This window comes from Oncorhynchus masou, chromosome 5 (assembly GCF_036934945.1).
Source record: "Oncorhynchus masou masou isolate Uvic2021 chromosome 5, UVic_Omas_1.1, whole genome shotgun sequence".
Lineage (NCBI taxonomy): Eukaryota > Metazoa > Chordata > Actinopteri > Salmoniformes > Salmonidae > Oncorhynchus > Oncorhynchus masou.
In genome coordinates this window covers 1,383,566-1,406,499 of record NC_088216.1, presented here as the reverse complement: position 1 = coordinate 1,406,499, position 22,934 = coordinate 1,383,566, and the positions used below count along the sequence as shown (strand labels likewise).

Here is a 22,934-nt window from a genome sequence, read left to right as displayed (position 1 = left end):
GTAGTAAAACTAGCTTATATTGCTGGTTGGGTATTACATCCTGTTCTTACTATTTTAATGTCTTTTCCTTAGAATACTCATTAGTCTTTCAGTTTTTATTGTTATTCTTTAATTTGTTATCCTTATGATTGTTGTGTACTAAATATTTCAGTTTTTATTTTTAATTAAAAATATATATACTCAATTCCTGTGAAGCCATTGTGTTGCATCCATGTCTGAAATGTGCTGTATAAATAAAGCTTGATTTGATTTGAACATATTGCAAAAAAAAAAAACAATGACTGACCAATCAACAGACTCTTGCTAAACCAATGAACAAATATGTGCTAAAGCAACACACATCTTGGTCGATCTTAGTATGATAAACTATACATTCAGTATAGGGCTGCAGGTAGCCTAGTGGTTACAGCGTTGGGCCAGTAACCGAACGGTGTCTGGATCAAATCCCTGAGCTGACAAGTTAAAAATCTGTCGTTCTGAACAAGGCAGTTAACCCACTGTTCCCCACCTTCATTGTAAATAAGAATTTGTTTTTAACTGACTTGTTAAATGAAGTTTAAATTGAAAAAAATGTGATGTATAAAAAAAAAAGTGTATTTTCCACTAGGTCTAAATAAATAGTGCATCCTATGTACATTTTATCACTTTTCAAATCAAATGTATTTATATAGCCCTTCTTACATCAGCTGATATCTCAAAGTGCTGTACAGAAACCCAGCCAAAAACCCCAAACAGCAAGCAATGCAGGTGTAGAAGCATGGTGGCTAGGAAAAACTCCCTAGAAAGGCCAAAGCCTAGTTCCTCTCTAGGTTTCTTCCTATGATGGGTGACCAGTCCTCTTCTGGCTGTGCCGGGTGGAGATTATAACAGAACATGGCTAAGATGTTCAAATGTTCATAAATGACCAGCATGGTCAAATAATAATAATCACAGTGGTTGTCGAGGGTGCAACAAGTCAGCACCTCAGGAGTAAATGTCAGTTGGCTTTTCTATAGCCGATCATTTTAAGAGTATCTCTACCGCTCCTGCTGTCTCCAGAGAGTTGAAAACAGCAGGTCTGGGACAGGTAGCACGTCCGGTGAACAGGTCAGGGTTCCATAGCCGCAGGCAGAACAACCAATCCAGTACATTTTTGTTGAACATTTTGAAATCGTATTGATTAATTTCGGTGGCTGGTCTCTGTCCATTTTATGCAAATAAGTACAGTACAAATTCTTAGAAACGGACAGAGTGTTTTAATTGAATTGGTTAAGGAACACATAAGAACTAAATTCATCTAACATTTGGTCCTTCGAAGCCGGATCTAAATATCTGTTCCTGTCTCTGAAAGTAACAAGCCAAGAACCGTGCACCCCAGGTTGACAGGAACGGTGACGAGATCCAACCGGCATTTCCCAGTCTGCAAGACCAGGTCAGTAGTCTGTATTCTCGATTTTGAGGGGAATTAATTAAGATATCTATGATTTGACGTTCTAAAATGGTTCAAATTTATCAATAATAGGAGCTGCGCTATTCCAAACAGATTCTCTGGGTTTTGTATGACCAATACACATATATTGATAACTGGGCCGGTCCGAAATGACCTGAGGTAAGGTGCACTACCATAAATACAATTAGCTTCATAGATCCGGGTGCCTTGGTGGCCAGGGGGGATATTAAGTCTTCATAGATCCAGGTGCCTTGGTGGCCAGAGGGGATATTAAGTCTTCATAGATCTGGGTGGCCAGAGGGGATATTAAGTCTTCATAGATCTGGGTGCCTTGGTGGCCAGAGGGGATATTAAGTCTTCATAGATCCAGGTGCCTTGGTGGCCAGAGAGGATATTAAGTCTTCATAGATCTGGGTGGCCAGAGGGGATATTAAGTCTTAATAGATCTGGGTGCCTTGGTGGCCAGAGAGGATATTAAGTCTTAATAGATCTGGGTGCCTTGGTGGCCAGAGGGGATATTAAGTCTTAATAGATCTGGGTGCCTTGGTGGCCAGAGAGGATATTAAGTCTTCATAGATCTGGGTGCCTTGGTGGCCAGAGAGGATATTAAGTCTTCATAGATCTGGGTGCCTTGGTGGCCAGAGAGGATATTAAGTCTTCATAGATCTGGGTGCCTTGGTGGCCAGAAGGGATATTAAGTCTTCATAGATCTGGGTGCCTTGGTGGCCAGAGAGGATATTAAGTCTTCATAGATCTGGGTGCCTTGGTGGCCAGAGAGGATATTAAGTCTTCATAGATCTGGGTGCCTTGGTGGCCAGAAGGGATATTAAGTCTTCATAGATCTGGGTGCCTTGGTGGCCAGAGAGGATATTAAGTCTTCATAGATCTGGGTGCCTTGGTGGCCAGAGAGGATATTAAGTCTTCATAGATCTGGGTGCCTTGGTGGCCAGAGAGGATATTAAGTCTTCATAGATCTGGGTGCCTTGGTGGCCAGAGAGGATATTAAGTCTTCATAGATCTGGGTGCCTTGGTGGCCAGAGAGGATATTAAGTCTTAATAGATCCGGGGGCCTTGGTGGCCAGAGGGGATATTAAGTCTTAATAGATCTGGGTGGCCAGAAGGGATATTAAGTCTTAATAGATCTGGGTGGCCAGAAGGGATATTAAGTCTTAATAGATCTGGGTGGCCAGAAGGGATATTAAGTCTTAATAGATCTGTGTGGCCAGAAGGGATATTAAGTCTTAATAGATCTGTGTGGCCAGAGGGGATATTAAGTCTTAATAGATCCAGTTGCCTTGGTGGCCAGAGGGGATATTAAGTCTTAATAGGTCCAGGTGCCTTGGTGGCCAGGGGGTATATTAAGTCTTAATAGATTTGGGTGCCTTGGTGGCCAGAGGGGATATTAAGTCTTAATAGGTCCAGGTGCCTTGGTGGCCAGGGGGTATATTAAGTCTTAATAGATTTGGATGCCTTGGTGGCCAGAGGGGATATTAAGTCTTAATAGATCCGGGTGCCTTGGTGGCCAGAGGGTATATTAAGTCTTCATAGATCTGGGTGCCTTGGTGGCCAGAGGGGATATTAAGTCTTAATAGATCTGCGTGCCTTGGGGGCCAGAGGGGATATTAAGTCTTAATAGATCTGGGTGGAACTATTATTAAGGAACTTCCGGTTCCGGGTTGGAGCGAGCGGTCGCATCTACACTTCGGTCCGCAGGTAGTATAACTTTTCATTACATTTTCATTACATTTCATTATAGTACAACGGTTTGATTTGTCTAATCTTAGCAATTTCTTCTTAGCTAGCTACATAGCCGTCTTTGTATCAAAGATAATTGCGTAATTATCGTATTTCGTCGTCCTAACGTAGTCTACACTGCTATCTGCCCAGCAGCTAGCTAACGAATACCAGCACTGTAGAAACTATTCACTCAACTGAACGACACGATTAGTGTAGTGTTAGCTAGCTACATAGTTGTCTTTGCTGTCTTCGTATCCAAGATAATTGTGTAGTTTAGAGTGTGTAGACTTAGAGTGATTATCTTAATTTACCGAGGTTAGCTAGCCAGCTATTTGTCGTCCTTAACGTAGGAGATACTGCTAGCTAGCTAGCCAACAGCTAGCCAATGTCTACCGAATGGAACTTCAACAACCCGGTCAACATTCCGCTTCGCTCCACAGGTAGTATCACATTTTCATTTCACTTCATTACAGTACAACGGTTTGATTTGTTTGATCGTAGCTAGCTAGCTACATAGCCGTCTTTGTATCTAAGACAATTGTGTAGTCTAGAGCGATTTTCTAGGTTAGCTAGCCAGCTATTGTCGTTCTTTTAACGTAACGTAACGTAATCAACACTGCTAGCTAGCCAGCTAGCCCCGAATAGCAGCACTGTAGAAACTATTACACTCGACGGAACGACTTGATTAGTGTAGTGTCAACAACGCAGCCACTGCCAGCTAGCCTACAAAGTCAACAACGCAGCCACTACCAGCTAGCCTACTCCAGCAGTACTGTATCATTTCAATCATTTTAGTCAATAAGATTCTTACTACGTAAGCTTAACTTTCTGAACATTCGAGACGTGTAGTCCACTTGTCATTCCAATCTCCTTTGCATTAGCGTAGCCTCTTCTGTAGCCTGTCAACTATGTGTCTATCTATCCCTGTTCTCTCCTCTCTGCACAGACCATACAAACGCTCCACACCGCGTGGCCGCGGCCACCCTAATCTGGTGGTCCCAGCGCGCACGACCCACGTGGAGTTCCAGGTCTCCGGTAGCCTCTGGAACTGCCGATCTGCGGCCAACAAGGCAGAGTTCATCTCAGCCTATGCCTCCCTCCAGTCCCTCGACTTCTTGGCACTGACGGAAACATGGATCATCACAGATAACACTGCTACTCCTACTACTCTCTCTTCGTCCGCCCACGTGTTCTCGCACACCCCGAGAGCTTCTGGTCAGCGGGGTGGTGGCACCGGGATCCTCATCTCTCCCAAGTGGTCATTCTCTCTTTCTCCCCTTACCCATCTGTCTATCGCCTCCTTTGAATTCCATGCTGTCACAGTTACCAGCCCTTTCAAGCTTAACATCCTTATCATTTATCGCCCTCCAGGTTCCCTCGGAGAGTTCATCAATGAGCTTGATGCCTTGATAAGCTCCTTTCCTGAGGACGGCTCACCTCTCACAGTCCTGGGCGACTTTAACCTCCCCACGTCTACCTTTGACTCATTCCTCTCTGCCTCCTTCTTTCCACTCCTCTCCTCTTTGACCTCACCCTCTCACCTTCCCCCTACTCACAAGGCAGGCAATACGCTCGACCTCATCTTTACTAGATGCTGTTCTTCCACTAACCTCATTGCAACTCCCCTCCAAGTCTCCGACCACTACCTTGTATCCTTTTCCCTCTCGCTCTCATCCAACACTTCCCACACTGCCCCTACTCGGATGGTATCGCGCCGTCCCAACCTTCGCTCTCTCTCCCCCGCTACTCTCTCCTCTTCCATCCTATCATCTCTTCCCTCTGCTCAAACCTTCTCCAACCTATCTCCTGATTCTGCCTCCTCAACCCTCCTCTCTTCCCTTTCTGCATCCTTTGACTCTCTATGTCCCCTATCCTCCAGGCCGGCTCGGTCCTCCCCCCCGCTCCGTGGCTCGACGACTCATTGCGAGCTCACAGAACAGGGCTCCGGGCAGCCGAGCGGAAATAGAGGAAAACTCGCCTCCCCCTGCGGACCTGGCATCCTTTCACTCCCTCCTCTCTACATTTTCCTCCTCTGTCTCTGCTGCTAAAGCCACTTTCTACCACTCTAAATTCCAAGCATCTGCCTCTAACCCTAGGAAGCTCTTTGCCACCTTCTCCTCCCTCCTGAATCCTCCTCCCCCTCCCCCCCTCCCTCTCTGCAGATGACTTCGTCAACCATTTTGAAAAGAAGGTCGACGACATCCGATCCTCGTTTGCTAAGTCAAACGACACCGCTGGTTCTGCTCACACTGCCCTACCCTGTGCTCTGACCTCTTTCTCCCCGCTCTCTCAGATGAAATCTCGCTTCTTGTGACGGCCGGCCGCCCAACAACCTGCCCGCTTGACCCTATCCCCTCCTCTCTTCTCCAGACCATTTCCGGAGACCTTCTCCCTTACCTCACCTCGCTCATCAACTCATCCCTGACCGCTGGCTACGTCCCTTCCGTCTTCAAGAGAGCGAGAGTTGCACCCCTTCTGAAAAAACCTACACTCGATCCCTCCGATGTCAACAACTACAGACCAGTATCCCTTCTTTCTTTTCTCTCCAAAACTCTTGAACGTGCCGTCCTTGGCCAGCTCTCCCGCTATCTCTCTCAGAATGACCTTCTTGATCCAAATCAGTCAGGTTTCAAGACTAGTCATTCAACTGAGACTGCTCTTCTCTGTATCACGGAGGCGCTCCGCACTGCTAAAGCTAACTCTCTCTCCTCTGCTCTCATCCTTCTAGACCTATCGGCTGCCTTCGATACTGTGAACCATCAGATCCTCCTCTCCACCCTCTCCGAGTTGGGCATCTCCGGCGCGGCCCACGCTTGGATTGCGTCCTACCTGACAGGTCGCTCCTACCAGGTGGCGTGGCGAGAATCTGTCTCTTCGCCACGCGCTCTCACCACTGGTGTCCCCCAGGGCTCTGTTCTAGGCCCTCTCCTATTCTCGCTATACACCAAGTCACTTGGCTCTGTCATAACCTCACATGGTCTCTCCTATTATTGCTATGCAGACGACACACAATTAATCTTCTCCTTTCCCCCTTCTGATGACCAGGTGGCGAATCGCATCTCTGCATGTCTGGCAGACATATCAGTGTGGATGACGGATCACCACCTCAAGCTGAACCTCGGCAAGACGGAGCTGCTCTTCCTCCCGGGGAAGGACTGCCCGTTCCATGATCTCGCCATCACGGTTGACAACTCCATTGTGTCCTCCTCCCAGAGCGCTAAGAACCTTGGCGTGATCCTGGACAACACCCTGTCGTTCTCAACTAACATCAAGGCGGTGGCCCGTTCCTGTAGGTTCATGCTCTACAACATCCGCAGAGTACGACCCTGCCTCACACAGGAAGCGGCGCAGGTCCTAATCCAGGCACTTGTCATCTCCCGTCTGGATTACTGCAACTCGCTGTTGGCTGGGCTCCCTGCCTGTGCCATTAAACCCCTATAACTCATCCAGAACACCGCAGCCCATCTGGTGTTCAACCTTCCCAAGTTCTCTCACGTCACCCCGCTCCTCCGCTCTCTCCACTGGCTTCCAGTTGAAGCTCGCATCCGCTACAAGACCATGGTGCTTGCCTACGGAGCTGTGGGGGAACGGCACCGCAGTACCTCCAGGCTCTGATCAGGCCCTACACCCAAACAAGGGCACTGCGTTCATCCACCCCTGGCCTGCTCGCCTCCCTACCACTGAGGAAGTACAGTTTTCCCGCTCAGCCCAGTCAAAACTGTTCGCTGCTCTGGCCCCCCAATGGTGGAACAAACTCCCTCACGACGCCAGGACAGCGGAGTCAATCACCACCTTCCGGAGACACCTGAAACCCCACCTCTTCAAGGAATACCTAGGATAGGATAAGTAATCCTTCTCACCCTCCCCCCTTAAATGATTTAGATGCACTATTGTAAAGTGGCTGTTCCACTGGATGTCATAAGGTGAATTCACCAATTTCTAAGTCGCTCTGGATAAGAGCGTCTGCCAAATGACTTAAATGTAAATGTAAATGTAAATGGGTGGCCAGAGGGGATATTAAGTCTTAATAGATCTGGGTGCCTTGGTGGCCAGAGGGGATATTAAGTCTTAATAGATCTGGGTGCCTTGGTGGCCAGAGAGGATATTAAGTCTTAATAGATCTTGGTGACCAGAGAGGATATTAAGTCTTAATAGATCTAGGTGCCTACCTAAATAAAGTCCTGAATAGAGTGTGAGAAGATAGAGTGAGGATATAAACTGGGCTTGGTGAAATAGGAAGGTGATTCTATGCGTACAAGATAACTTGAATGGTCAATTAAACTCAGGGTGAATTCACCATTGTTCTGATTCAACAGACAGTACTGAAATAAAGTCCATCGATCCGATCCAACAGACAGTACTGAAATAAAGTCCATCGATCCGATTCAACAGACAGTACTGAAATAAAGTCCATCGATCCGATCCAACAGACAGTACTGAAATAAAGTCCAGAAAGGAGGAGAGGGAAGCCCAATACAGCGGACTGAGATACAAGATATTGGTGTTCTTTAAAAGTCCTCGGACACAACATGAAATAGGAGGTTAACTAGGATTTACGACCCTGGGTAATAGCTTATAGTTGTACGGGTGAGACCTCATGTCCGATCGACAGTCAACTCTATAGATAAAGTTTCCAGAAGGGAGAAATACACATCAAACACGACATACACATAGATTGTGAGCATTAAAGAGACACACACACAGTCAGACAGGAGAGCAACTATAGAAACGAGGTAATGTTAAACAGCACATACATAGATCATAGAAATATATACACATAGATAGTGATAAATACCATAGTGGCTGCCTACATCACCGGGGGTATGTACTCTGATTGGTTCCAAGTTTAGGAGTTGGGAGTTAGTCAAATTTTCTTGAGAAGACAGAGTGTTGAAATGTGCTTTTTATGAGAAAATGTGCGAGAATTGAAGGTGACAACAAATGTTATAGTCATCATAACAATGTTTTACTGTCATATACAAAAAAATCAGGTCCTCCCTCGACTGGGACCCATTAAGTTAACTCTTTTCGAGCTTCGGCCCACCACCTAATAACACAACCACTACAGATAGAACAATGAGGCAGATGTTTCACCTGAGGAATAAATGTGAAACATCCGGTTGGCTTTTTCACTCACTACCAAATATGGTGATGAGAGGAAGCCTAATGGGAGAAGAAGTAGCCGGATGGCTTCTGCTGATTTTCTCATTGATCAAACGTTTGATCTCAATACAGTTTTCTGATTCCATAACTAGAATCTGTAACAAACAGAGTGGACTACGTTTTGTAGACTTGACCCTTTTGCAAAAGTTTTTTTAATGGCGTTGTTTAGAAGGAGTGCGAGGACGTATTGAGTTATTTCACACCGGTAAACTTCACAAAGTAGGCGTTCCCTAATGAAATATGCAAATAAATACTCAAACGCGCCAATAGGATCTCGCTAGGTCCTGCTTGGCTCTACCCACCTGTCTTGTTCTGTCCAATATGATTAATTTGCTCCCATTGGTTCTGGTCTATCTGGGTTAGTTATAAAAATCTTTGGCCACACAGTCCGTGAAGAGCATGATGTGTTGCTGACTGACGTTAACCACCCAGCTAGTATAAGACCTGCATAGCACAGAGTATATCAATTTGACATTGCAACATCGTACATTGTGGGTAGTTTAGAAGATAATAAATATGTAATAACGCAAAAACATAACTGTTTGTACTTAATAGTAAGTAGGTAACCAGATCGTGACGAGAACTAAGTTACTATTTTTCCCACTATTTTTCCCACTCCAGTCAGCAGATGACGATCTGCGACTTTAAGGCGATGCTGCTGGTGTGACGTATAATGTAGTGGACGGAACGCTTCTTTCAACAGCAGCAACAGTGAGTCAGACACCTCGGTAGCTTAGGACAAAAGAGACGAACCAATAAAGCTCTTTAGACGCTTTCATATAGCCACTGTATTTTAAACCCACTTCTGTCGTCTAGTTAGTTATCCGATTTAATTTCATATTTACGGTGTTGTTGTTATTATTATTCAACTAGCAGGCTGGTTCAGTTAGCATTAGCCTAGCTAGCTAACATATCAGACCATGAGTTCACTAAGCTACTCTCCTGATAAAGAAGAGGAGATCTGCTGGACGGAGAAAGAAGCTCTCGTGAAAGAGGAGGAGGAAGAGGAGGCTGTTACAATACAAAAACAAGTAGACGGTGAGGCTGTTGCAGTGAAAGAAGAAGAGAAAGATGCCTTCAGAGTGAAAGAGGAGGAGGATGTTACAGTAAAAGAAGAGGAGGAAGAGAAAGAGGAGGGTGCAGTTTTTGGAGTGAAGGAGGAGGAGGGGGAGATGACTGTCACATCGAAAGAGGAGGAGGAGGAAACTGGATATCTGGGCCCGTTTTCCCAAACGCAACTTAAGGCATCCAATGGTAACGATGAATTTAGCCTTAAGATGGTTTTGAGAAACCGTTCCCTGATTAACACTAGTAAGTACTGTCTTAAAAACAGAGGCACAAACTCTGCAGTTGTTGAACTGATGTTTGGTGTTAAAGGGGAAATCTGTAGTTTCTACATTCCATGTTTGGACTTTTAAATTATTTATTTATAGCCATTGATTCTTGAAGAATATAACACATGCCTCATGAGCTTAGTTCAACTGTTGTACCCCATCAGATCCCCAAATAAGCTTTTTTAATCCAATGTTTAGAAACAATGTAAATCAACACTGTATATCCTCAACATGGTTAAAACTATAATGTTGATATCATGGATGGTGAGTCCTTGCATCCATAGGTCTGTCTATGAATTTGAGAGTAGTTACATTTCTCCAGCCCCATCATCATCTTATTACCAAAACAGTGTTGGAATGTGTAATTACATCATCACATCATTGTTACATCATAAACGTTTATAAGTGGCGGAATGACGCTTTATTGTTTCAACTGCAGATTGGTTGATTTGATTGTGGCTTTTTTTAAAGGGACAACCTCGGATTTAAACAACAACAAAATGTCAGCCCTGAGACTTGGTTTGGTGAATGGCTGAGGGGTGGAGAAATGGACCCCTCTCTCAAATTCACAGAGAAAGTTATTGTAGCCACCTTGTCAAGACGTTCAGACATCTTGGCGTAACAGTTATAAGGTGTTGGCTTGACAGTCGCTGGACCCAGGTTTGAGTCCCGCTCAGGGCCTCCCCCTGAATTCACTACACTATGAATACAAGGACTGGCCATCCATAAGGTCAAAATGATAGTTTTAACCAGATTGAGGCTATACAGTGTTAATTTACCAACAGTGGAGTTATACTAGCTTATGTTTTGGTTTTTGGTGGGGTAATACGGTTGAAACATTTGAGGCATTTATTTATGAGTTCTATTCTTCAGGAACCAATGGCTATTATGATGTCATAATGATGTATGATGCTATAAGGGCTGACCCCATTCAGTCGATTGTTTGGTCGACAGGCTGTTAGTTGAACAGTCGCAAATATACAGTCAGTGTTTACTCTGCGTTCATTTAAGTGTGTCTCTGCGTCACGTCAGAATCATTGCCGCCACACCAAAATAAACATCCGATTTCTAACAAACATAGTTTCAATTAAGTTCTGTAAATTCACGTTTGCTTTTTCTTGGTAAATAGATAATCTTTGTTGGGTTCAACACAGTTCTGAAGGTTATTTAGCTCTGTGGCCTCTAGAATGATGGAGGCCACTGTGTTCTTGGGGAACTTCAAAGCTGCAGAAATGTGTTCGTATCCTTCCCCCACATCTGTACGTTGACACAATCCTGTCTCTGAGCTCTATGGACAATTCCTTTGACCTCATGGCTTGGTTTTTTGCTCTGAAACTGTGGGACCTTATATAGATATTTGTAGACAAAGAAGAGCTGTCCAGTCGGTCTAACAAAACATTCAAGGGACGTTTTTCTCAAAAGTTACAAGTTTATCAACTTTAAAAGCAGAATTACGTTCCTCAACTGTAGTGTAATGATATACCATTTTCTAGCTCAGTCTCTACTTTTATCCAATATTAAAAACACCTTTTCTAATGTCTCTACATAAGACAGAATCGAGCTGGTCGGTCATGTGATCCGTTACAGAAAGCTGGGTGTGTTTTGCACGCCACTACTTCACAGGAGAGACATTTGAACATAAAAAAACTAAACTTGATCAAAATGTCTCTTTTTTTGGCAGAAATTCCTCCTTGAACATGTGAACTTTCATGTGCTTTAATAACAAACTCTTATGTAATCTGGAAAAATAAATAAAATGTGATTTCACAAAGCTGTTTAGACATGGAGAAAATACAGAATGTAGCATAGCCATGATTGGTGGAGGGGGCTGGGACATGCTGTGATTGGTGGAGATGATGAGGGGGCTGGGACATTCACGAGAAAGAAAATCCATTCTGTGACTCAAGGCTTCTCTGTCAAATGGCACACCCCCTCTCTGTTACCGTGGAGATTTCAAAGATCCATTTGGATCTATTAATATTGTCATCTTGGACTACAAGCAAAGTGTTGCTACATCTTTCAGCTGCTTTCATCAACACAGCTCTGTCTACTGTGGATAAAGCAGTCTGAACTGGTTGTCCTGGCGACAGCTGCTGGTATTAACACAGCTCTGTCTACTGTGGATAAAGCAGTCTGAACTGGTTGTCCTGGCGACAGCTGCTGGTATCAACACAGCTCTGTCTACTGTGGATAAAGCAGTGTGAACTGGTTGTCCTGGCGACAGCTGCTGGTATTAACACAGCTCTGTCTACTGTGGATAAAGCAGTCTGAACTGGTTGTCCTGGTGACAGCTGCTGGTATCAACACAGCTCTGTCTACTGTGGATAAAGCAGTGTGAACTGGTTGTCCTGGCGACAGCTGCTGGTATCAACACAGCTCTGTCTACTGTGGATAAAGCAGTCTGAACTGGTTGTCCAGGCGACAGCTGCTGGTATCAACACAGCTCTGTCTACTGTGGATAAAGCAGTCTGAACTGGTTGTCCTGGTGACAGCTGCTGGTATCAACACAGCTCTGTCTACCGTGGATAAAGCAGTCTGAACTGGTTGTCTTGAGTACAGCTGCTGGTATCAACTTGGCTCGTCGCTCTCTGGTGACCCCTTGTGGCGGGCCGGGCGCCTTCAGGCCGAGTTCAGTCGTAAAGTGAACAGTTTCCTCCGACACGTTGGTGCGGCTGGTTAAGCGGGCGGGTGTTAAGAAGCGCAGTTTGTGGAGTCGTGTTTGAGGACGCATGACTCGACCTTCGACTTCCCGAGGAGTTGCAGCGATGAGACAAGATCAAAATTGCATTACTTCCTCATGTTTTCCTCCAATCACAGTGTATGATACCATGTAGAAGCTCTGAGTCATTACTCCCTCATGTTCTCCTCCAATCACAGTGTATGATACCATGTAGAAGCTCTGAGTCATTACTTCCTCATGTTTCCTCCAATCACAGTGTATGATACCATGGAGAAGCTCTGAGTCATTACTTCCTCATGTTTCCTCCAATCACAGTGTATGATACCATGTAGAAGCTCTGACGAAGGCCTTGAAAGCTTAATAAAGAGCAGTGTGGGAGTTTCTTCTTCTTCTTTTTTCTCATGTTATCCCATTGACCTGCAACAAAAAGATCAGCTCAGATGTGCCTTTTTTGAAGTTGTGTTAGTTGCACAATATGTATTTTGATGCAGCGGTTGTTAGCTAGAATGCTAACGCTCATTGACAAAGCTAGCCAAAGAGCATTTTATTGGTTGAAGTCGGAAGTGTTTAAAAAAAAAAAGTTATTAAAGCAGTTGTTTTGCGACGATGACACAAACATATTAAGCAGGACATTCACATGAGCCTTACATTTGTAGTGAAGAAAGTAGTGTGAAATACACTCATGAGCTGTAACCAGTAAATGGGGGCTATTAGAACTCCCTGGTATTGGAGGGGCCTTTATTGGAGGGGCCTGTATTGGAGGGGCCTATATTGGAGGGGCCTGTATTGGAGGGGCCTGTATTGGAGGGGCCTGTATTGAAGGGGCATGTATTGGAGGGGGTTAGGCCTGTATTGAAGAGCCTATATTGGAGGGGCCTATATTGGAGGGGCCTGTATTGAAGGGGCATGTATTGGAGGGGCCTGTATTGAAGAGCCTATATTGGAGGGGCCTATATTGGAGGGGCCTGTATTGAAGGGGCCTGTATTGGAGGGGCCTGTATTGAAGGGGCCTGTATTGGAGGGGCCTGTATTGAAGGGGCATGTATTGGAGGGGCCTGTATTGAAGGGGCCTATATTGGAGGGTCCGGTATTGAAGGGGCCGTTATTGAAGGGGCCTATATTGGAGGGGCCGGTATTGGAGGGGACTATATTGGTGACAATGTCTGCTGAGAGTGGGCTTTTAGCTGAAATAAACAGTGGATTTCTGCTGTTGTGGGCCTTTAACCGTCTGTCTGACTTTGTTGTTCACACAGGAGAGAGACTTGACTATCGTGGATCCTCTGGGGAGCCTCAACAACAACATGGTGCAGAGCAGAGTCTCTCCACATCAGAACATCTCAATAAACACCAGCGGACACCCACAGGAGAGAAATCTAACCACTGCTCTGTCTGTGGGAAGAGTTACTCAAGATCAGATTCATTGAAAGCACACCAGAGAATTCACACTGGAGAAAAATCTTATAGCTGTGATCAATGTGGGAAGATTTTTGCTACATCAAGCAAGCTGACTATACACCAGAGAAAACACACAGGAGAGAAATCTTTCCACTGCTCAGACTGTGGGAAGAGTTACTCAAGATCAGATTCACTGAAAGCACACCAGAGAATTCACACTGGAGAGAAACCTTATAGCTGTGATCATTGTGGGAAGAGTTTTACTACATTGAGCCAGCTGACTTTACACCAGAGCAATCACACAGGAGAGAAACCTTACAACTGCTCTGACTGTGGAAAGAGTTTTGTTTTATCAGGATATTTAAAATCACACCAGAGAATACACACAGGAGAGAAACCGTATAGCTGTGATCAATGTGACAAGAGATTTAGTCACTCAAGCAGCCTGATTGTACACCAGAGAACACACACAGGAGAGAAGCCTTATAGCTGTGATCAATGTGGGAAGAGTTTTACTGAATCTACTCAGCTGACTAAGCACCAGAGAAAACACACAGGGGAGGAAATATCATCATTCTTGTGACTGGAAAGAGTTTTGTTTTGTCAGGACTTTTATAATCACACCAGACGAGACACACAGGAGAGAAGTCTCATAGCCGAAAACAACATGACAAAAGACACTGATAAAATATCTGATGAAACATCATTCATGAAGGAGTTGAATGCTTTTAACATTGTAGTAGGAGTATTCTAATGATGTCACAATGTAGAACCCTAAACGTTTGTCCCCTGTTCTATTGATTTCAGCATGATGTGGATATTAGCCTCATCAGGGGGAAAATCCAGGTTCTGAAATGGAAGAGTACTATGTATTTGATTAACAAAAAAGAAAGTTGTGTTGCACTATTTTAGTTTTTTTAATCGTCTTATGTTTTGTTGTGTAGTAAATATTTCAGTTTTTATTTTCATTGTTTTTATTCGTCCATGTCTGAAATGTGCTATAAAAAAATAAAGCTTGATTTGATTAAAACAAAATAAAAACAAATTAACCCAATGACCGACCTTAACGAATCCAGTGCATGTTGAATTAAAAAAAAAAAATGAAAACAAACAAATGGATCAAACAGATCAATTCCACTTTTCCAGCCTGCTGAAGGTGTGGTGGAGTGGTAAACACCACCCCGGCTCTACCACGACTCCATTTAGTTGCGTCCAGCCTGTAGACAGAAACTAAAACACGAAGCTACCGCGCTTGCAGGGTCTACAGTCAATCACGGATTACAAAAAGAAAACCAGCCCCGTCGCGGACCAGGATGTCTTGCTCCCAGGCAGACGAAACAATACAGTGCCACTGACACGGCCCGCTACCAAAACCTGCTGACTCTCCTTCACTGCAGCCGACGTGAGTAAAACATTTAAACGTGTTAACCCTCGCAAGGCTGCAGGCCCAGACGGCATCCCCAGCCGCGTCCTCAGAGCACGCGCAGACCAGCTGGCTGGTGTGTTTACGGACATATTCAATCAAACCTTATCCCAGTCTGCTGTCCCCACATGCTTCAAGAGGGCCACCATTGTTCCTGTTCCCAAGAAAGATAAGGTAACTGAGCTAAATGACTACCGCCCCCATAGCACACACTTCCGTCATCATGAAGTGCTTTGAGAGACTAGTCAAGGACCATATCACCTCCACCGTACCGAGACCCACTCCAATTTGCTTACCGCCCAAATAGGTCCACAGACGACGCAATCCAACCACACTGCACACTGCCCTAACCCATCTGCACGCCTCCAACTCAATCATCATGTTTGCAGATGACACTACAGTGGTAGGCTTGATTACCAACAACGGTGAGATGGCCTACAGGGAGGAGGTGAGGGCCCTCGGAGTGTGGTGTCAGGAAAATAACCTCACACTCAACGTCAACAAAACAAAGGAGATGATCGTGGACTTCAGGAAACAGCAGAGGGAGCACCCCCACATCCACATCGATGGGACAGTAGCGGAGAGGGTAGTAACACCCAGTTAGAGATAGGGGGCAGTATTTCCACTTTGGAGGAATTGCGTGCCCATAGTGAACTGCATCAAAATCTGTCATAAATTGCTAATATATACATATTATTATTAATATTGGATAGAAAACACTCTGAAGTTTCTAAAACCGTTTGAATTATGTCTGTGAGTATAACAGAACTCACAGGGCAGCCAATCTTCCAAACAAGTTTTGGAATCCTGAAAGTTGGGGCAACTTTGACGTCATCGCCCCCTCCCTTCCCAACAAGTTATGGATCTAGAAACACTTCCTACGTCTTCCACTAGATGTCCTCATTCAGTAGAAAGTGTAATGGAGCAGTTGCTGTGAACTTTGACCTAATGGGAAGGAAAGTAGTTGGTGTCGCAAAAGGATGCCATTTTATTGAGGCACGTTTGCCTTTGAGTGCTTCGGCTGTTCCAATCAGCCCCAGATGAAAAACAATGATCCGGTTGGAATGCTATTGGATACATAAGATTATAACATCCTGAAGATTGATTCTGCACTTAGTTTGACCAGTTTCTTTGACCTGTAATATGTCATTTGGAAGTTTTGATGCAAAGTTATCCTGGACCAGAAGTCATTTTTTGGGCATTTGAGCTGAAAGTTGTAGCAAATGCTGCTACTTGGACACTAGAATTGAACATTATGAAACAAAACGATTTATTGTTGAACTAGGACTCCTTGCACTACATTCTGATGAAAGATCATCAAAGGTAAGGGAATATTTATGTTGTAATTTTGTATTTCTGTTGACTCTAACATGGCAGAGAAATATTGTTACGTCTGAGCGCCGTCTCAGATCATTGCAATGTTAGGCTTTTTCCGTAACGTAAAAAAAATGTGACACAGCGGTTGCATTAAGAACCAGTGTATCTTTAATTATATGTAGAACATGTATCTTTAGTCAAAGTTTATGGTGAGTATTTCTGTTATCTGGCGTAGCTCTCTATAATTCCTCCGGATATTTTGGAGGATGTTCTGAACATGGCGTCAATGTAAAGCGAGATTTATGGATATAAAATGCATATTATCGAACAAAACATCTGATGAAGATTTTCAAGAGGTTAGTGATTGATTTTTTTTTTAATCCTGCTTTTGTGATTTTTATCTTTTGCTGGGAAAAATGGCTACGTTTTTTTCTTTGGTTTGGTGGTGGTCTAACATAAATATATGTTGTGTTTTCGCCGTAAAATATTTAAAAAATTTGACACGCTGGGAAGATGAACAAGGTGTTTATATTTCATTTGAGGTATTATGCTTAAGTAAAGCTGTTGATGAAAAGCAGACTTTCACTTCTCAATATTATAACTGCGAACCAACATGACCAAACCAACTCGGTAGTACAGAGTAGATCAATATAGCGTTACAAAAATATTGCATTGGGGGTAATTTAGAAGATAGCCGGAAATAGGTTAATAAATATGTAATAACGCAAAAACATTTAGTACTTTTGTACATATAGGTAGCCAGATCGTGACTGAATCTACGTTACTAAGTCTTTAACCACACTGTTGTTACATTGGTGGGTAAAATGTCATGCTTCCTTAACGACAACTTGTCTGATAATTAAAATATACATTTCTCTGAACTGCGTTACCCCTCCCGTCAGCAGATGGCGGTCTGAGACTTTAAGGCGATGCTGCTGATGTGACGTATAATGTAGTGGACGGAACGCTTCTTCTTTCAACAGCAGCAACAGTTCGTCAGACACTTCGGTAGCTTGATAGACAACATAGACGAAACAATAAAGCTCTTTAGACGCTTTAGTGTATATTAGCCACTGTGTCTTAAACACACTTCTGTCGTCTAGTTAGTTATCAGATTTAATTTAATATTTACGGTGTTGTTATTATTGGTCATCTTGCTGGCTGGTTAAGTTAGCATTAGCCTAGCTAGCTAACATCTCCGACCATGAGTTCACTGAGCTGCTCTCCTCCTGCTAAAGAAGAGGAGGTCTGCTGGACGGAGAAAGAGGGTCTGTGGCTGAATGTTGTCGTGAAAGAGGAGAAAGAAGAGGAGGATGTCACTATACAAAAACAAGTAGATGCTGAGGCCACGGGTTTGATAAAACATTTTACTGCTCTAACTACGTTGGAAACCAGTTTATAAAAGCAATAAGGCACCTCGAGGGTTTGTAGTAAATGGCCAATATACCACGGCTAAGGGCTGTGTCCGCGGTGCGTCGTGCTTAAGAACAGCCCTTAGTCGTGGTATATTGGCCGTATACCACCCCCCCCCGTGCCTTATTGCTTAAATATAACACATGCCTATAACATTAGCTTAGTTAAACTGTCAGAATCCAAAATAAGCTTTTTTTTTACTCCAATGTTTAGAAACAATGTAAATCAACACTATAACCTCAACATGGTTAAAACTATAATGTTGATATCATGGATGGTCAGTCCTTGCATCCATAGGTCTGTCTGAATTTGAGAGTAGTTACATTTCTCCAGCCCCATCATCATCTTATTACCAAAACAGTGGTGGAATTTCAGCTTTGTTATTGTTTGAACTGCAGATTGGTTGATGGGGCTTTTTTAAAGGGACAACCTAGGATTTAAACAGAACAAAATGGCTGCTTTGAGACTTGGTTTGGTTAACAGCTGGAAGGAGAAGTGTAACCACTCTCAAATTCATAGAGAAAGCTATTGTAGCAACCGTAACCTAACACCTAGTGACCTCATCAAGAAGTTCAGACATCTTGGCGTAACCGTTATAAGGTGTTGACTTGACAGTAGCTGGACCCAGGTTTGAGTTCAGATTCATTGATGTGGCTTTTATTTTTATTTTTACTTCTACAGGATCAGTGTCTCTGGACAGTTGCTGCTCTGATGGTAAATAATGTACTTACATTCAGTAATCTTGCTCTGATTTGTCATCCCGAGGGTCCCAGTAGTTTTGTTTGATAAAATCCATGTTTATATCCCGATCCATGTTGTATACAGCGTTTTGCATGAATTCCGACTCTTTGAACTTGCAACAAAACAATTGATGAAATCGAATCGGCAAAACGTTGTTTAACCCGGTCAAGTTTGGTTTCTGTGCAATCCCCCAGACACTCTAGAAGACAACCAAACTTGTTTCATCATTCTACATTACGTATTGGCTATGCAACATGTCAATTATACCATGAAGGTCAACCACCATTACTCACCAATGAGAAGAGCAGGAGTTCACTTGTTTGAAAATGTTTAGTCCATAGACCACTTATCATTTTGAAACCTAGCTAGAGAGCCAATGAACTGGGCTTTCCAGCAGTATGTGAACGGAAACAGGACACACGGTAGTTTACATTGCGCAGCGGTTCGTTCTCTTCAACAAACTTTTCTCAAATCTGAAAAAGTTAAACGTGGCTACTAAAAGTGGAAAAGCTAAATCAAAGTCCAAGTATAAACATGTTGATGATATTATTGCAGAAATTGAGAGTGACACAGAAGGAATGGATGAATCCTCTGTGAGTGACCACAGTTATGATTCCAGAGTGGAAGAAATGTTTTTGGAAGGAAAAGATCCACTTTTAGATCAGTAAGTAAAATAGGTTTTTGCTTCTTGTGCTAATGCAGTTGTTTAAATGGTTGCATATTCATTTGAGACATTTTTATATATATGTGTGTGTGTGTGTGTACATACACACACAGTACCGGTCAAAAATTTTGGACACACCTACTCATTCCAGGGTTTTTCTTAGTAATTTTTTTTTTTTCTACATTGTAGAATAATAGTGACGACATCAAAACTAGGAAATAACACATATTGATGCAGGGCTCACCTGTAATGTGTTGATGTCGAATCGGCAGGGCTCTCACCTGTAATGTATTGATGCAGGGCTCTCATCCATAATGTATTGATGCAGGGCTCTCACCCGTAATGTATTGATGCAGGGCTCTCACCCGTAATGTATTGATGCAGGGCTCTCACCCTTAATGTATTGATGCAGGGCTCTCATCCGTAATGTATTGATGCAGGGCTCTCACCCGTAATGTGTTGATGCAGGGCTCTCACCCTTAATGTATTGATGCAGGGCTCTCATCTGTAATGTATTGATGCAGGGCTCTCATCTGTAATGTATTGATGCAGGGCTCTCACCCGTAATGTGTTGATGCAGGGCTCTCATCCATCATGTATTGATGCAGGGCTCTCACCCGTAATGTATTGATGCAGGGCTCTCATCCATAATGTATGGATGCAGGGCTCTCATCCATAATGTATGGATGCAGGGCTCTCATCCATAATGTATGGATGCAGGGCTCTCATCCATAATGTATTGATGCAGGGCTCTCATCCATAATGTATTGATGCAGGGCTCTCCCCTTAATGTATTGATGCAGGGCTCTCATCCATAATGTATGGATGCAGGGCTCTCATCCATAATGTATTGATGCAGGGCTCTCACCCGTAATGTATTGATGCAGGGCTCTCACCCGTAATGTATTGATGCAGGGCGCTCACCCGTAATGTATTGATGCAGGGCGCTCACCCGTAATGTATTGATGCAGGGCTCTCACCCGTAATGTATTGATGCAGGGCTCTCATCCGTAATGTATTGATGCAGGGCTCTCATCCATCATGTATTGATGCAGGGCTCTCATCCATCATGTATTGATGCAGGGCTCTCATCCATAATGTATTGATGCAGGGCTCTCCCCCTTAATGTATTGATGCAGGGCTCTCACCCTTAATGTATTGATGCAGGGCTCTCCCCCTTAATGTATTGATGCAGGGCTCTCACCCGTAAAGTATTGGTGCAGGGCTCTCATCCGTAATGTATTGATCCAGGGCTCTCATCCGTAATGTATGGATGCAGGGCTCTCATCCGTAATGTATGGATGCAGGGCTCTCATCCGTAATGTATTGATGCAGGGCTCTCATCCGTAATGTATTGATGCAGGGCTCTCACCCGTAATGTATTGATGCAGGGCGCTCACCCGTAATGTATTGATGCAGGGCGCTCACCCGTAATGTATTGATGCAGGGCTCTCACCCGTAATGTATTGATGCAGGGCTCTCATCCGTAATGTATTGATGCAGGGCTCTCACCCGTAATGTATTGATGCAGGGCTCTCACCCGTAATGTATTGATGCAGGGCTCTCACCCGTAATGTATTGATGCAGTGCTCTCGCCCGTAATGTATTGATGCCGGGCTCACCTCTACTAAACTAAAGGTTAAATAAAATAACAGTCAACTTGAGATCTAACTGAATGTTTTTTTTAAATCCTCAATAGTGGTAGAGACTCTGACTCTGATGACCTCTGGGTGCCACTCCAAAGAGACCACAGTCCTCCATCCCCTACTCGTTCAAACGTAGGAACTGGTTCCTCCAGTACGCCCCCTGCTGTCTCTGACTCCACACCCACCACGGCCCGGCCATCTAGAGGTGTGAAGAAGTCAGCCCAGAAGTGGAGGAGGGCCAGTGAACCAGCAGCAACTACCACCGAGGCAGAGGACCGTTGGCACACTGTGCTAGAAGATGATGTGGAGCCACTTCCACCAACATTTAGACCGAGAAGGCAGCCGGGACCTCAGCTGGACATGACTGCAGAGTACAGCCCCCGTCATCTTTTCCAGATGTTTTTCTCCTTGTCAGTTCTTGATTCGCTGGTTTCTAACACCAACAAGTATGGGGCTAAGAAACAAGCAGGCAAGAAAGAGGCCTGGAAGCCCATTTCCATCCAAGACCTGTACTGTTACATCTCAATGGTTATTTACATGGGGTTGGTGAAGTTGAAAACCCTGAAGAGCTACTGGAGAACGTCAACACTCTACCAACTGCCTTTCCCCACCACTGTCATGTCTTCTAACAGGTTTCTGACTATCTCGCGGGCCCTTCATATCAGTGACCCACAAGTTGACGACGACAATGACAAGAAGAGAGGCACAGCAAGCTTTGACAGGCTCTGCAAAATCAAACCTCTCTACTCCAGCATGGTTGAGGCCTGCAAGACCCATTTTCAGCCCAGCCAGAACCTGTCCATAGATGAGAGGATGGTAGCCTCAGAGGCTAGAGATGGCCTCAGACAACGTATGTGTGGGTACAAACTGTTTGTTTTGGCCGACTCTGTGTGTGCCTACACTTGGAATTTTTGGTTTACGAGGGTAAATCCATCTCCGCCATCGGTAAGGGAGTTAGTTGTGATTCCGTTGTGGAATTATTGGATTTTCCACTGCTTGGGACGGGCTTCAAACTGTTTGTGGACAACTTTTACACAAGCCCCACCCTGTTCACAGACCTGAGGAAGCTGGATGTGTGGGCTTGTGGCACCATCCGTCCCAACAGTAGAGGTTTTCCCAAAACAAAAGTAAACGCCATGCCAAGGAGGGCTGATCGGGGACCAGCGATGGATTCGGAAACATGACCTGCTCTTTGTTAGGTGGATGGACGCCAGAGAGGTGGTGATGTGCTCCACTATCCACAAGTCCTTCAGTGGCGATCACGTCAACAGGCGCGTGAAGGATGCCAATGGTGCATGGACCACTAAAGATGTCCCCATTCCTGCTGCTGTGAAGGACTACAACAAGAGCATGGGAGGTGTGGACGAGTCAGATGCTCTGATGGGCTACTACAATTTTCTTCACAAGACAATGAAATGGTACAAGACATTGTTCTATTACTTCATCGACATTGCTGTGGTGAATGCATTCATCCTTCATGAGGAAATGGCTCAGAGCTGTGGACAGACCCCCATGAGACAGCGAGCCTTCAGAGAGCTGCTCATCCAGGAGCTTGCCGACTACGGCACAAAGTCCACTGCAGCGCCTTCTGTCCCCTCTACTACTGCCACCAGTGGTGTTCACATGTCAAAATACGTAACTGCAGACCTGAATGTGCCTCAGGGCCAAAAGAGTACAGTGGGGAGGAGTCGTTGTATTCTTTGCCACAAGAAATATCCAATCACCTGCACTACTTGTGCTGTTATTCTCTGCTTCACAGCAAAAAGAGACTGCTATGGGACTTGTCATAAGCAGCACAATCTTGTGTAGAGGACTGTGGGTTTAAAAATCTAAAAATCAAATTGTAAATTGTTAGTTTTTTTCCTTCTCACTTTGTGGTGCGTTTATGACATTGGGTCAGCTGCTAACTTGGCCCTTATCTTATAGTTCACACTTCTGTGTTGGGAGGCGTTGGATCAGCGTTCTCGTCTCATGTTAGTACCTTTTACGTAG

General features: G+C 44.3%; 1 protein-coding gene and 1 pseudogene across 2 annotated transcripts; both read left to right on the top strand.

Moving 5' to 3' along the window:
- The window catches only part of LOC135525650 (zinc finger protein 91-like), a 43,620-nt pseudogene extending 29,128 nt beyond the window's left edge, over window positions 1–14,492 (top strand).
- A 2,976-nt stretch (window positions 14,493–17,468) lies between these two features.
- Window positions 17,469–22,322, top strand: LOC135530772 (piggyBac transposable element-derived protein 4-like). Of its 2 annotated transcripts, none has more exons than XM_064958967.1 (4): window positions 17,469–17,811; window positions 18,573–18,605; window positions 19,188–19,296; window positions 20,996–22,322. In XM_064958967.1, the coding sequence occupies exons 3-4, from the start codon at window positions 19,211–19,213 to the stop codon at window positions 22,002–22,004; spliced, it is 1,095 nt and encodes a 364-aa protein (XP_064815039.1). In that variant the 5' UTR covers window positions 17,469–17,811; window positions 18,573–18,605; window positions 19,188–19,210; the 3' UTR covers window positions 22,005–22,322. The 2 variants fall into 2 exon arrangements, with proteins under 2 accessions (XP_064815039.1, XP_064815030.1); XM_064958958.1 differs by having other exon boundaries at window positions 17,469–17,830.
- The last annotated feature ends 612 nt before the right edge of the window (window positions 22,323–22,934 follow it).